Source organism: Podarcis melisellensis (assembly GCF_964234715.1).
Source record: "Podarcis melisellensis genome assembly, chromosome: 6".
NCBI classification, from domain to species: domain Eukaryota; kingdom Metazoa; phylum Chordata; class Lepidosauria; order Squamata; family Lacertidae; genus Podarcis; species Podarcis melisellensis.
In genome coordinates this window covers 41,430,686-41,447,171 of record NC_138538.1, presented here as the reverse complement: position 1 = coordinate 41,447,171, position 16,486 = coordinate 41,430,686, and the positions used below count along the sequence as shown (strand labels likewise).

At 44.1% G+C, this 16,486-nt stretch overlaps 1 protein-coding gene across 3 annotated transcripts in view; it reads right to left on the bottom strand.

Moving 5' to 3' along the window:
- PIK3C2B (phosphatidylinositol-4-phosphate 3-kinase catalytic subunit type 2 beta) overlaps window positions 1-16,486 on the bottom strand; it is an 87,160-nt gene that overhangs the window by 53,028 nt on the left and 17,646 nt on the right. For 2 of the 3 annotated variants that reach the window (XM_081916271.1, XM_081916270.1), the window contains exons 2-5: window positions 8,401-9,422; window positions 3,576-3,676; window positions 1,445-1,599; window positions 683-803 (exon numbers count right to left, since the gene is read on the bottom strand). In XM_081916271.1, the coding sequence (XP_081772397.1) occupies window positions 683-803; window positions 1,445-1,599; window positions 3,576-3,676; window positions 8,401-9,324 (1,301 nt within the window). In that variant the 5' untranslated portion in view covers window positions 9,325-9,422. Of the gene's footprint in view, window positions 1-682; window positions 804-1,444; window positions 1,600-3,575; window positions 3,677-5,910; window positions 6,038-8,400; window positions 9,423-16,486 lie in introns of those variants that run through there. The other variant, XM_081916272.1, reaches the window with a different exon arrangement.

Sequence of the window (16,486 nt, the reverse complement as noted above, 5' to 3'; positions counted from 1 at the left end):
TCTATGGAACGGCCTAACACAACATTCTGTGAGATGGGGTGGGGTAATCTTTGACGATCAGAGGGAGGATCTATAAAACACACTATGTAAGAGGGTTAAAGAACAATAGTGGTCAATGGGGCAACAGCACTTACCCGATCTCCCATCACTAGCATTGTTGCAACTTACTAGAAGGAAGAGGGATGAGGTTTGTGAGGTGCAAATGCACCAGCAGTAGCACTGGATTGGCTCAACCAGTACATTTGCACCAGGCTGACCTCACTGCCACCTCATCCCTCCTCCACCTGGTATCTGGCAGTGACACCAGTGTTGGAGTAGGGAAGCACTGCCACACAGCACAAGCGACCACTACCATTCAAGATATGTGCCAAGCTTGCAAACCGGTGTGGTCCCGAAAGGTAAAGAATTGTGATTGTTAGGGCAGCACTCCATAGGTAGCATCCCACACCCCACAAGACATCAGGGTCTCTAAACCATTTCTGCAGCACACCATGAGAGCACAAGATTTAGAATGCACTAGTGGAGGCAAAGAAAAAGGAAAAACCAGGCAGGAAGTCTTTACAGCACAAGCCTCTATATGTCTACTCGGATGTTAATTGAATTTAATGGGGCTTACTACAAAGTGAGTGAGTATAAGCTGGCAGCCTAAACTTTTTTGGACAAGCATTGCCCACTGACTCACTTTTGCAGGAATTCCTCAAGGCCACACAGTTTGAGAACGAAGTCATCCACATCGATATCACACAAGTCATCATGAGTGTAGCACAAAGTCTGATAGATGAGCAAGTCCACGGTGGAGGAGCCTGCCGGGGGGGGGGGGGGAGAGAACAATCACAGCATGATGAGTCTCAAGACAACATTCCCTGGAATTTGCCATCCTGGGCCTTTCCCTCCTAAGTCCAGTAGACTCCCTCTGGCATCACAGACTCCACAATTCTCCCAGAACCTGATTATATTTCTGTTCCCTTCACAGCAATACAAAATGTCACCAGAAAACCATCCAGACACTCCCAACCTAGGTCTAGAAGAGACTTCTGTGGTATTAACTTCTAGCGCAGCTCACTTCATTGCCCTGAAAAGAAGAATATAATATACCTGTCACGGTATATACTGAAACGGTTCTCAAAAATTCCTGCCCCCAGGAACCACTTGAAAATTGCTGGGGTTCTCCTTGGATTACTTAAAAATAAAAGATGACAAGCCCTTGTTAGCCTCATTGATAATATAACCCTGGTCTATTTGGCCCCCGTTTCTGTCATCCAAAAAAAAAAAAAAAATTAAGAGTAAGATCAAATACATATATTCTGGCCTGTTCCAGCATCTTTCTGTGGACTATATGAATGGAGCTTATGGACCACCAGTGGTCCACAGACCACAGTTTGGGAACATTTGTTCTGTTGATACAAGCGGAAAGTGCACCCCAGTTCAAACCAGCAAAACTTACAGTCACAAGTAAAAGTGAGAGGCTCCTGCAGGCTATCGTAAACCACAGTCACTTTCAAGCTGACTCCATGGCCAAGGTGTTCACGACTGAGGTTGACAGCACTCCAGACAAAACCAGTAAGAGAATAGTCCTTGGTACTGTAGCCAGATCTAAGTCTGTGGGCAAAATGAGATGGGTACAATTAGTTTCCATTACCACTGAATGCCCATTCCTTGTGGCATCTGATAGGATCTCATCTTTTCCCTTATTCTTTTTTAAATAAGGGGACACTGTCAAAGGTCTTTGCACTTGATCTCATCTTTGACCCCTGTTAAAATTTATACCAATGTATTATGCTACTGAGATTCTCAATTTCCCATTTACTCAGATAACTGATTTGATCTTCTGAAATATTTGGCTAAGCTAACACCAAATCTAAGATTCCTGCCTTAAAGGATCTTGAATTTCATAACTACCTTGTGGGGTCAATCAAATGGAGTGAGTATGAAAGAGCATATGGCCTAGAGATTAATTTGTGCTTCAACAATGAATTAAACTCAGGTTTGTTTGCCCTCCAACATGATAACATATCCCAAGCAGTAGTTGTATAGGGCTTAACTAGGAAGCTGCCTCCCTGACATTGGCATTGCTACACCTGTGCCCTGAATGGGCAGGGTGGTAGTGAGGTTGGTGTTGCGCAGATGTACTGGCAGGGGCACCCACACAGCCCTTACCTATCTGCCACCCTGCCCCATCCAGGTAAGTTGTAGCAATGCCCATGTTGGAAGGGCAGCTTCCCAGTGCTGCCCCACCACACTGACCGCTAATGATCTCAAGTAGTGCAGAGGCCCAGATAGTTGATGCGTTGATTGTCACTAACCTAGACTTCATCTAACTCTAGACATGCTGAAATAGACTACAAAAGAATGAATGGGAAAGGAAAATATCATGTATGTACATCTGAAGAACACTGAATCTTTTTAAGATGTGCTACTTGGAGAAAGAAAATGGAGAGAGAGAAAGGATCACACTGGCCATATGTCAGAAAAATTGACTTCTGTTTTCTCTAATAACAGGGTAACTCTTAGCCAGACCAACAGACTGAAACTCTGTGCTGGTTTGAGCTATGTGTGCAATCCATGTCGTTGGCCTTATGACATTCCCCACTACCTTTACTTCCAAAGCATGGGAGGAATGCCTCCTCTGCCTTCTGTTGCTGCTGCATTATCGCAAGCCATGCCAGGAATTATAATCCCAAATAGGTTCATCCTCATCCAATCAACTGCAGGTTTAGATTCTTTCCACTGGAGCCATTGCTTAAACAAAGTGCAACAAAAACTCTAGGGACAAAGAGGATTTTTTCCCCAGTCGCTGAGGATTAATCAACAGCAGTAATTAATTGTTTGAGGCAGTTAGGCCATTGCTTATCTTAATTCCTTTTATTTCCGATGTTCAGAGGTGAGGTAGCCAAGGAGATGCTATCCATGCAAAAGAGGGAGGTACTGGCAGGCTCCAAGAGAAATGTCAAGGTTTGGGAAATTGGGGGTAGGGGAGCCCCACAGGGGAAGATCCTCAAAAAAAACCCCAATGAGTTCAGAGTATTTTCAGTAGCCAAGGAATGCTGACTGTTTGGTGGGGATAATGGAAAACTAGGTGGAAGAGGGAATGGAATGCAGTAGAGTATGGCTGGCCAGCTATAACAGGAGCACTTGACAATGGAACATTTTATCACTTACAGATACTGGCCACAACCACAGTTCTGTAAGTTCTGGTCCTTATGGAGCCCCCTTGGAGGGGATGGGAAGCAAAGGCAACCCAATAAAGACTGAGCATGCTCAATGGGCACAGAACGCTGACCGACTGTGGGGCAGTGCTGGAATGGACTGGGTGGAATTCTGAATAGCAGCACTCTGCTATTTTGATGCAGGGCTCCCTTGTAGATACTTAGGTTCCAAGGAGGACTGCAGCCAAAGGATCCCCTTAGTAGGGTGCTTTGATGAGTCCTAGACTGGTACAGGTGGTGACAATTTTGTGCCCATTCAATACACATTCACCATGGAAGGGGGCAGAATGGAGCGGGGTGGGCTTATGCCAACGCACACAAAAACCCACAAAGCAACCCCCACACAAAGGGGGAGTTGCCTGTACTTACACATCCAGCATATGGCAGAAAGCAGCAACCTCTTCATCCTTCTCCTCAGAAACCTCAAACAGCTCATAGCCATTGGCCACAGGATAATGTTGAGAAGTGGTCTGATACCAAACAAGAAATGGAAATAGAGACAATACTCTCAGTGAAATATAGTTTCTACTATCCACCTCCAACTTGTACACTGCCCAATCTCAGATTTATTTTATTTCCATAATTCAGTATACAGGATTGTATCCTAATCAGCACAAGTTAAGTTTCCTCTTTGAACAGGGTCTTCATTCTTCCTCCATGCTGCAGACTTTATTCCTCATCTCACCCAAGCCACTCCTGACTGATGGTCAGCGACCCTCAGGAATGATGAGGGATGTAGCCTGGGGGTGGGTGGGGGGCTACAGCTGGAGAAAAGTCTCTGCTCCTCTTGTGCAAGAGGAAGTGCTATTGGTTCATATAATCTGTGCTTAGGGTCAATTCATGGAGAAGGTACACCAATCTACACTGTCAACTGGGCAAATCTGTCAGTTTTTTATTCTCTGTTTCTCATTTTTTCCAATCTTAAATTCAGTTCTCCACATTTATGCAGCACTTTGCAATTTTTTGCAAAAACAAAACATAACCTGAAAATTCATCAGCATATTAATATGAATTTCTTCCAACCAACACATTTTTGTACACTGTTCTGACAAATACATTTTTTGCAAACAGTTTCCCCTAACGCACATGTAACTTTCATGAATATATGCATTTATATGCATATTTTGGCCTAATATTATGTATTTTTGTATGCATTGCTTGGCCATAGAGCAGCACTGCAAAATTCTGAAAACTGAGTTTTGAAGGATGGCTGTGTTTCAGTTTGAATATTGTTTCGAAAAGTGTGAATTTTCTAAGTCTGCCTTTAAATGTGAACTGAATCAAATTTCTTTCTCATCTTCTCTACTCACAAAATTAGGATACCAAAAAAATGGTTGAGTAGAAAAGACAGATGTCTGCACATGATGAAGAAGTGTGAGAGAGTGTTTCTTCGCCACATGACTTCCTTTCAATTCAACCCACCTTAACCCTAACAGCCTTGGCAGCTTTGTAGTGCTCTGATAAATGTGGGTTAAGTTGTGCATTGAGCTTATGCTGCAGATCTATCCAGCTCACTGTATTGCGGAGGTTCTTGCTTTGGCTTACAGCTATTAATTCAATGATTAATATCAGTTATTGATATGAGGACAACAGCTGCACTCTTTTCAGCCAATGCAGAACTCATAACTGCTGCAAATAGCTTTGGATTTATTGCCTGCCTTAAAAAAAAAAAAGAAATGAAGAAAAAGAAAGCAGAACATATCTTGAATGCCGGATGAACTGATATGATCTAACTTCAGTGCTTGAACATACCATAAAGCAGATTCGTAACCTAGCAGTTCTGAGGATAGCTGTAGGTACACATCCAGCAGCCTACACTGGTCCACAGCCTGATCTGCACCATATTTATATTTATATGATTTATTTCAAATATTTCTAAATCACTTTTCTAAAAACGTTTCCAAAGAGATGTACAAACATAATGTAAACAAACAGTTATCATATGGCAAAAAGGAACTAAATAGCATTCCACAGCCTAAAAGAAAACTGGCCAGAATTTAATCAATGACCCCATAGAAAGGAAAGTCTTTGTAGAACAGTGCATTCATCAGTGGTTTTTCCAAGAAAAACAGGAATGTATTTGTTTGTAAAGACTCAGTTTTTATACCAAGGATCCTCCACCCAAACTAAACTTTGCTAAAGTTTCTGCTCTGGAAAGAAAGTAGTGGAAGACTGCATGCACATAGATTCATACCCCCTGCATATGCATTTGGGTTATTTCTTATGCAATCTCTCTCAAAGATCTGTAGCTCTGCTGGGATGGTGCTGATATTATTATGCACCAGCCCTGGCAGAAGCAGATGCCATTTAAAATTAAAAATTTAAAAATTATCATCATTGTCATCACACAGGCGAGATAGTTGTTGTTAAGTTTTTATTTTCAGAAGAGGGAGAATTCTCAAAAACATTTCTTTTTGTTTCCAGTGCCTCCTTCCCAAATGTTACAGTAGGATAAGGAGCAAGGACAGAAACACTCTGAATGCCAGGCCAGAGTGCACGCATGGTCTCAGAGCCTCAATTCACTCCTTCAAAGCAAACAAAGGTCCCACTGTCAGAGCAATTAACCCACCAAATAGTTAGAGGAACAGGGGGAGAGAGGGAGAAAAAAGAGAGAGAAAAGGACAGAACACAACAGACACTAAAGACACTTTTAATGCTCCTTTATAATTAGTTTCTTGCACAGCAAAAGCAGAGAACGACTTACATAACCTCTGCCAGCAGCTTCTGACAACATTTTTCACTGAGCGTACAGGGAGAGTTGGTCCCATGAAGTTTAGTGACGGTGGAGAGCTTGCTTGTATTTATAGCCTTCAGATGCCAGAGGTATTTGTCATCTACTCTTACGTCTAAAAATACGCCTTAGACCCATTCACAATCCCAGAAGCAGCGAGGAAAGGATATCCCCATGGATAGCCCCTGTTTCCAAGAATCTTTTACAGCAAAGGATTCCTTCTATAAAATCATTGCTATGCGATTCTTCTTAGGATCCTTAAAAAAAGGATTGGGAAGGTAAGTGAAGATGCAAATACTCTATCCAATCCTTGCTTACTAACAGGAAACAATTGGCCTGAGGACCATGTGACATTTCAGAAGCTGTAGCTTCTGGGAAACAGGAGCTCTAACAGCCAGGATGGACTCACGTCTTTTGGAAAAAGTTTTTACTGGACGCTGCCTTTCCCTTTGACTGCTGTTGTGTGGATCATATAAATAGCACAACAGATGTAGACAGCCCTTTCAAGGCAGCTGATGTGTGCCAGCAAGCTTCAGTAGAGGCAACATACAAGTGGGACAATGAATTCCCATGGTGACATTTAAGTCAGGATGAGGAACAGGAAACAAGTTCAGAATCTGTTATTCCAGAAGCATCCTAGGCAGCTGTTTCTGTGCACTTCCACAGGAGCTTTGCCTTTCAGTTCAGCATTTTCGTGTAAAATGGACAAACGGAGAGTGGTTCCCCCACAGAGAAGAGACCTAACGTTGTGGGACTGGGTGATGAGTGCAACCCATGGTCTTCCTAGAGGAGGAGAAAGGGGAGCAGGGCCCTTCAGCAGACCTCCATACTGCCAGGGATCCTGAAAAGTCAGTGCATATTAGAGGACTCATGCATAAGAGCAAACATTTTACTGAAAATAGTATAAAATGAATTATATTAGGGGAAATTGCTTGCAAAAGTTTGCAAGGTAGGTCAAGAGCCTACTAGCACAACAGCATATTTTCATGAGGACTTTTAAAAAGGCAAACTGATGCAAACTGAACTTAAGATTGGAAAAATGAGAAATGGAGGGGGGGGGGAACCCTCACAGACTGACTAGATTTCTTCTGCCTCCCAGCGCACCCCTACTTCCTAAAAACAGAAGAAATGGCTTAGAAAAGCAGGACCTTCAGTACCAACTGCTGCTGAAATGTCCAACTAGCTATACTTTGACTCAAAAAGACTCAGAAGCATATGACAGCAACTGCTTGAATCAGGGCCTGGCAGAGAGCCAGGAAGGGGTGGAGCCTCCAGCTCCTATGTAAGCTCCCAGTCTGAGCTGCCTCACTGATGAAGCAATAGCTGTCCTCCAAGGTCCTGTCTTCATAAACTGGGGAAATGGAGAAGAGATCTGTTGTTTCCATATGTTAAGCAGATACTAAGGGTAGAGAACCAGGAGCATGGTGGGACTGGATTACTGTGAAACTGTATGCCTATGAGCCACACAGGATACAGCTGCACGAGGACTTGAAATCTAAGCAAACAAACTATGTTAAACCTATTCAGTATGTTTGGGAGGGCTTGAGCTTGTTGCTCTTTTAAAAAAGGAAGCAGTCGGGGTGATCAGAATTGGAAGTGTAGCACACACAGAGCAAGAATTAACCTCTTGCCTCCCACAGAAAAGAGCTGCTATTGGCATAGCTGTCAACGTTTCCCTTTTTTAAGGGAAAATCCCTTATTCCGAATAGGATTCCTCGCAAGAAAAGGGAAAAGTTGACAGCTATGGCTATTGGTGGACAGAAACATTTTAAGCATCCCACAGCAATATTAAAGACCCTTGCATGTGATATTTTAGTAAGGATTCATACATTTCAAATGCTGTCAAATTCAAATGCCTAGAAATCAAAAGCTGATTTTCACTGTATCATGGATAGGTTCACAAACCGTCACTCAAAACATGCAAACATTGTCTCTGTCCCTTTTCGATTCCTTTTAAAACACTTGGTTGTACTTAGTTGGGCTTAAACAACATTTCAGTTGACCCTCCACCCAAATGTCCACACTGAAGAATGCATACATCCTTGGGTGGTGGCCTTTGCACCTATAGTTGTACGTACAAAAGCTTCCACGATATCCTTCAACAATTGTATCATAATATGTGTGGGGGAAAGGAGAGGGGAAAGCAGATTAGGTAGCCTTATGGCAGGCATTCCCTAACCATTTTCTGATGGCTTAACTTAGCATAGAAAACAGTTATATCCATTGAGATGCCACTTTTTCTGAGATGTAGCTACAAATAATCTTTGGAGGAATAAAAAACTTCTACTAAGGACTAAGAGTTTGGTTTTGGTGAATGCTAGGAAATGTACCAAATAATTTGACTCCTGTAATGATACACACTGCATCTGAAAACAAAGGCAGGGTACATTATGTGCATCCCTCTGCCACACCACTCAGGCTCCTTAGGCATACATCATTCCGCTTACATAAAAATGGCCTTACCGGATCTGCTGATATCCTCCGGTTCTTGTTGGGTCCAGAATTCTTCCGTCCACCAGACCTGGAGACATAGGTCCTGGGAGGTACCTGAGGAGGCATAGTCTTGCTGCGAGCAACCGGCTTCCCGCTGCTTTCTTTCTCAAAAATGCTTCTGCCTTCCTTCCAGCTCCACGGGGCATCCCTCAGAAGGTCGGTGTCGTAAGTGGACTTGAGGTTGAGCCGGGTGATGGCGTCGTTGATGCCATCGTAGTCCACTGTGCTGTACGGGTCCTCTTCCGAGATTCTACGGCCTAGCAATTTTCCATCAGCCCTCTCGTGGGTTGAGGAGAACATGTTGATATCATTGGGTTGGGAGCCTTTCAAGGAAGCTTGGTTCACTTCAGAGGCATTCCAGATGGCAATGCGAGGGGGCAATGGGGGAGGAGAAAGCTTCTTAGGGGAGCTGCCGCTACTGCTGTTCTGGTGGGGTGTACTATTGGGGGGGTCAGTGAGGAAGTCACCCCCCGTGCTGTCAAAGATGTACAAGTAGTCGCTGGAGAGAGGTCCCTTCAACCAAGGCTGGCTCTCTGGCTCAGGCAGCAGACTGGATGAGGTAGAGTTGTTGGTCCCAAAAGCTCTCGAAACCTCCTGGCCAGAGAGGTCATTGTAGTTCAGGGTAGAGTCTGAGCCAGAGAGGCCTCTCATGACCTTGATATTGTGGCAGTCATTCCTTACAGCAGGCTTGTTGTAATCCAGAATTGGATCATCCCAGGAAATGAGAGGTTGGTCAGTATTCTGCTTCGCCTGGCTCTCCTCCTTATCCTGCCTCAGGCGGGACAAAGCATCATACTCCATCTGCAGGGCTTCCGCAAGAGCCAGCTCCTTGTGGCTGATCCCCACGGACTCCAAGGACTTCCAGTGCTCTCCATTGCCTCTAGTTCCAGACATCTCTTGTAAGGGGGGCAGGGGGGAAGCCACTGAATCCAGTGACTATTGGGTGCTCAGTTCAGGGCTTAGGAAGAAAGTCATGCTGTGCCACCAGTCACCTACAAGTGAAGAAACCAAAAGGAAGTCAGCTTTAGTGAGAGTTTTGGTTGACATGCACTTTTGGGGGGACAGGAGTCCTCAAGTGAAGCTGAGTCTCTTAGTGCTTATCTGCCCCTCAGGAGGACATATCTTCTGCCAGTTTCTGATGAAAAGTATATGAGGTGCACTCAACAAGAGTAACTAAATTAACTATTTTCTAGAGAAACAGGTGCCTGAACTCACCATGAACACCCCCTCGTTCTCTCATAATGACAATGGCACCCACCTGAGAGGTGCGGGAACTGAGTTCCAGAAAATTCCGGCTGAAATTTACTTCAGAGCATTCACATGACTTTCTTGAAGCCAACTGTGGGATTAGTGATGAGACCAGAATAAGATAGTTGTTTTCTATCGAGGATAAGGAAGCCCAGAAGCCTTCTGATCAATTTCCTCATATTGTCAAGAACACCCTTATTTTCTTTAGACCATATTCTACAGATGATGTGACTCATTTAGAGCCAGATACTATGCAAAAAGTATAGCGCCTCTTCCGTAATTGAACAATGCAGCGTTGTTTGGAGGCAAGAGAAGAAGTTAAAGATTGACAGAAGGATGGAAAAGGGGAGAGGTCGATGGCAAAGGAGATGCATGCCATGCCACATCTGCAGAGCTTAAATCAGCTAAAACTCCAGTATTTGGATATTAAAGGGCTTCATGAGTATGCAGTATGCCTGCTGTTACACTCCATTAGTTTTCCACTATATTCTTGACACACTTTGATGCTGTAAAAGCTAAGGGTGTGCTCCTATACATACTTACTTGGGAGTAAACCTTACTGCGAGGTAGGCCATGTGTCCTACCTCACAGAGGGAACAGGGCAGTCCTCTATTTGAAGACATCCTACGCTTGAAGGGCCATCTGCATAGCGAGTGTGGCTTGTCCTAGAAACTCCCCTCTCCTTTCTCAATGTGGTTCCCTCCATAGTTCAGTGGGAACCTTAGTTTCACCTGCCTAGCAAGTCCTAGTTGCCCTGCTGAGTGTTGAAGTATTGTGTACCAGTAAATAGGATAACTGAAGTTGTTGTCCTGATGCTTCTTTGAATTAGCCATAGCTGTTGCAAGATGTTCTCAGACAGTGAAAGCCCATAGGACGCTACAGTTCAGACAGATCCAAATCTGGTTTAAGGAGGATAAAGAAGTGATAGAATACTATTATCCACCAACAGTTAACACCTAGAGAGCACAGACTGAGCAAATGCAGAGGTCACCTGGTCACAGTCTTCCTCGCCATGGCGAGATATTTAAAAGTACAGTAATTATTTCTGAATAATTACAAATAAATTACCCTAGGCAAATTTCATTCAAATCCGTGTCCACTTTTGTCCTCTTTTGGCAATCTATTTCACCTAGCCCTACTGAACTCAATTTTAATCACTTCTAAGTAAATAGGCAAGTGACTGGACTACGCATAACCTTTATCAGAGGTCAAAGCAGCCTGCTACCTGAAAAGAGCAGATCACACAAAGAGCTGTTGGGACATGCACAACATAGTCCTTTTGATTCTCTTCCTCTCATGACTCAAGTGTAGAAAGAAGAGGAGAAAAACCAAATAAACACACCACTTGTCTTATTGGCCCCAGCCCCAAACCATGCAAACCACAGCAACCACAGAGTTCTCAGTGGCGGCCAGATCTCACTCAGCCAGCTGATCACCTACCCTGGAATTCCACTTCCTGGAGTAGAGGTCCTGAGATCTGCTCCGGCTAGGCCACATAAGGCTGCTCAGAGGAAGAATAATCTCTATCTTGGGTGCAGGAAAAGATCACAAAGAGCAGAACAGCCTCAGGAGGTTCATGCAGCACTGCAGAGGCTCTGCATTCCTATAAAAGGGGGCCTGCCCAACAGTTTTGCAATACAGTGGTACCTCTAGTTACGAACTTAATTCGTTCCGGAGGTCCGTTCTTAACCTGAAACGGTTCTTAACTAGAGGCGTGCTTTTGCCGAATGGGGCCTCTTGCTGTCGCTGCGACACTGGCACATGATTTTGGTTCTCATCCTGGGACAAAGTTCTCAACTCGAGGTAACTCTTCCAGGTTAGCGGAGTTTGTAACCTGAAGCGCTAGTAACCTGAGGCGTTTGTAACTCGAGGTACCACTGTACAATGGAGCATACTTGGCTCTGTGTTTATATAGACCACAACAGTGGGTCATTAGCAACTTTAATCTAATCTACCAGCACAACTGGTCTCAGGCTGATGAACAAATTCAAAGATCCTACTATTTTAGTAGTAGATCCTACTATTTTAATCTTTGCAACAATCCTATGAAGTAGGTCAGTCTGAGATAGGTGTAGCCAATGTGTTGGCCTCCAGATGCTCTTGAACTCCTATCAGCCCTAGCCAACATGATCAGTGGTCAGGGAGCTGTAGTCCAGCAACATTCAGAAGGTTGCCCCTGTCCAGGAGATAGTGACTTCCCAAGAATACTCAGTGAGCTTCATGTCTGCATGTGGATTTGTACCTAGACCTCCCAGATCCCAATCCACCACTCTAACCACTTCACCACACTATTGTATTCTTTGACTGGATTATTTTTTTTAACCCAACACCTGTAGATCTGCTAGGAGCTCAGAAAAAAAAACCTTGCAACTTTTTGCTGTTTAATTTAGCTCCATCACTAAAAAGAGGGGTATGGTTATGAATTTTGTTGCTAGCAAACAAAGCAGGTCAACATAACTTTTTCAAAGGCACTCCACTCCATAACCTGCTTCTGACCGTCTATAATCAGAACTATGTATCAGAGAGATCACTTCCATTAAAAAATACAATAAAGATCTTTATGTCAAATGCTTCCTTGCAGAAATCAAACAAAATGACCAGGAAGCTTCTCTTAACTTCAGTTACCCAGGACCAGTCCTACCATCAGACAGAGTGAGCAGCTGCCTTGGGCTAATCCTGCACACTGCAAACAGGACTGTCATCAGGGCAAAGTGGAGGGGATTGTAAGTCTCTGGAGAAAAGGCATGTTAAAACTGCAATAAAGCATAAATAAATGGTGTCTGAAAGTGAGAAAAGGTATTATTCCGTGATGATCTGCTGGCGTTCTTCCTTTACACTAAGGCAAATATGTTGAAGCATGACTTTAAAGCACTTCACTGGAAACCCAGCAGGGGATCTGAAGAGGTGCCCTATTTTTACTGGCATCAGTGAGACAGCAACCTCCTTCGTCTCCTCACTGCATCCTATCAAACTGTGGCGCTCCAGGCCCTTAATTAATAATACTCTGGCTGATCAAAGCAGCTTGCTGCAATTTGCATGGAAGCACTCGACATGATGTGAACACTGTTCTTAGGCAGCAAAACGGCCACAAACTAACAGCTCATGATTCACCACAACAAACAATGCAGCGCAAAATAATAGCAACAGATAATAAAACTAGTGAGAAACATGACAAAGCCAGATACGAAGCGTTCCGACGTCCTCAATAAACTACATGGCCTGGTCAGCAAGGAAGAGTGAGATCAGGAACCCTCTCTCTAGAAAAGTCAGTGAGGAGTCCATGATACAATGGGTTTGGAATGATTCGCTTCTCAATGTCCGACCAATACCAAACCTTACATCTTCAGAGATTATCAAATGGGTTGCTTTAGACCAGGGGTGGTGAACCTGTGGCCATCCATATATTGTGGGACTCCATCTGCCCATTCGGCTTGGCCAGTGGCCAGGGATTACGGGAGATGGAAGTCAGCAACTTCTGGACAGGTCTCCTCCCCTCCACTCTAAACTACTGGTCTTCAGCTGGTGGGCTGGACTCAGAACTCATGGCTGTGTTGCAGCCTGACCTACGCACATAGAAATATATGGCACCAAATTTAAGACGTTGCTTCCAAATACTACGATACTAACAGCAAAGTTGTGCAATCGCATGCCAATTTCAAAGCAGTAAAACTGATAGGTTTTAAGAACATGCTTAGGGTTAAATAAGCAGCAACAGCAAGAAAATAAACAGCAGCAGCAAGTATTCAAGTGAAAAGCACCAAAGAAGAAAAATTAGTACAGGGTGATATTTTCCTGAGTGCATTTTCCCTCCCAATAGTGACAACTTGCAAGCAACTCTTGGCAGGTTGCTTCCACCCACAGGACAATCTGATTTTACTGAGGGATGCCAAATCATTGTGGACCAAAAATGTTGTTTGTGTAGAAAATGGGCACAGCAAAGGCAAGAAATGATTTCAATAAGAGCATATCCTGTCCATTATGTTCCAGCCCCTTGTCGGATACTTAAAAAGGGAGTTGTGCCTATGAGGCCCATTGAATCCTTCATCCCTCTCTCTTGGGTTTACGTACCATTGTTCATGCACCATTTAAGTTTAGGTACCATTGTAACTCTGTATTATGAATACTTAATAATAATCAACCTCGCTGCACACATCTTCATCAAACATTTTGATTGGAGGGTAACAATTTACAGCTATTACTATTACAACTCTGCTGTGAAAACCAGTTAATAAGACATAAAATATCTGCAGATACCACTTTTAGAATCAGTTCAGATGTAATAATCTTCATTCCATAATAACCATGGTTGTTGGTTGTGGCTCCTCACCCCTGATCTCGTGACTTAATGCAATACTTCCAAGACTTGCTAAGCCATACTTACTTGTTATGTCCAAACATTTAAGCTCTGGCCACAATCCTAGCAGTTTGCAACCACGATCAAACCATGATTTGCAACCTTGGGCTGTGGTAAACCACTGTCTCCCAATTTTAATAAAACCTGGAAATCGGCAGAGACAATATTGGGCTGAAGAAAGAAATGAAATAAGGTAATTTCCTTCATCGCAACCCTGTGTTACGTTAAGCTGAAAGAAAGCAACTGGGTCAAGCACAGTGACCCCAGAAGCTCCATGACTTAGCTGGGATTTGAACACAGATCCTTATCCCAGTCCTGATCATCTGGGCTGCACCTTAAATGCAGAAAGCTATTGTGCTTGCATTAGGTCCCCCCCCCCTTTTAAGGCTGTACACAAATCAACCCTTAACTCCTAGAACCAGCTATTTCCCATGCTCCATCCATGAAGCTGCAGCTATTTCTCCTAACAGCTACTGGATGTCACTAGAACAGCAGAAAGAGGCTTTATCAAAGTCACTGCAGTAATCAGTAGGGCTGAGAGAAGAAATCTTGTGAGCCATGATGTGCATGTGAGCACCATCTGCAAAAGGAAAGACAAAAGAAGGCAAGACGCAGCACTTCCTGCTTAACGGCTTCTGTCCTGATGATTCGGCAGCATTCTTGTGCTTTTGTCGCTGCAGAGGGTCTGCCAAGCCTGACCTTGACTGCTTCACTCGTGTTGCCCTCTCCAAAAGAGCATGTGAAGAGAGAGCTGTTACTGGGTGTGTCTGAGTTCTGAACATATGTGAATGCTGAAACAAACAGAGTGTGGAAACAGAGTGGGGGCTGTAGCCCAGTGGTAAGGCACATCCTTTGCATGCAAAAGGTCCCAGATTTAATCCCTGGAATCTCCAGGTAAGGCTGGGGAAACCTCATTGTCCGAAAGCATGGAGAGCTGCTGGCAGTCAGTGGAAGATAATAGTGAGATAGACAGATGAATGGTCTGACTATAAGGCAGCTCTGCTTGTTCCTAGCAGGGATGCCAACATGATTAACATGGGGGGGGGCAGGCAAGCACCACCCTACATAATCGATCACAAGACATGGTGCATGCACACCATTTGAATGGCAATGCTCGTCAACTTTGGGAGTATGTGTGTCCCAGCCCCCTCAAATGTTTTATTGGCTCTTCCTCCTCTTCTTCTTTGGCAATCACTTGCAGCCGAGTAAGATTGTCTTCCATAAACACAGTTTTAACAATGAGACTGTAAGTGACTGTGAAAGCCAATTCTGGATCCACATGTCCTTCCACAGTGGGGACATTGGTTTCCGGGCGGAGTTGATCATGGTGTGAATTTGCCAAGCGGGCCTTCCTCTTAGCACGTTTCTCCCTTGCGTCCTGAGTTCAAGTGTTTTCAAAGCCCATGACACCTTTGGTAAAGGCTGTTCTCCAACTGGAGCGCTCACAGGCAAGTGTTTCCCAATTGTTGGTGTTTATACTACATTTTTAAAAATTTGCCTTGAGACAAGTCTTTTTGTTGACCACCAGCAGTACCCTTTCCATTTTTAAGTTTGGAATCGAGTAGTTGCTTTGGAAGACGATAATCAGGCATCCGCACAACATGATTTTGTTCTATGCATTGGGTCCCCTTTGTGCTCCTATGGCTCCTAGCGAGGAAGAGGCATGACATACAGCATGTCTGCTATGAGTTAACTCTCCCTTTGCTACTCCCAACTCTTCTTCTAATAAACGGAAGCTTACAGAGCAAATGCTAAATGGAAGATGCTAAATGGAAGATAGGTAACTCACTGCATCTCCTCCTTCGGGGTGACTGCAACGCCTGGGGCCAGACAGTCAGGTTGTGCATCCACAGCTGTGACCAGGGAGGAGTACAGAGAAAGGAAACACTATGGCGCATCTGCAGCATTACATCTGGACACCTTCATCTGCCCCAGCTGCAACAAAACATGTCTCTACAGACACAGCCAGGGCTGCAGCCTTCCAACAGTTTGACTTCACTCCCAAAGTCATACTCCTCCACTGTCTACTGAGACAGACAAATGCCAGCAACAATAGCTGCTCATCTTCCCGGCTCATCTTGGAATGTCATCTATGCCAGTGATAAGGAGGGTTCCCTGTCCCTGCTCCATGCAAACTTTCAGTAGGCAGATTAACGACAACTCAAGTAAGGTGCACCATCTGGATCAGGAACAGCCAAAGATGCATCTGCAGCAAGTCGTAGTATTTCTATAAGGGGAGGCACTTCAACCCAGGCCTATATAGGTGCATGTCCAAAGGGATAATTCCCAGTTATTTTCTAACATGCATAGAGCTACCATGTCACTAAAAAGCATACTTTCTGACATGTTATCAGCAAAGCAGTGAGCCTCCACCTCTCATTGTAAGCCACCCAGAATGGGTTATAAATAAAGTAACAAACCACAACAACTATTAGTGCTGGATTTGACCTTTAA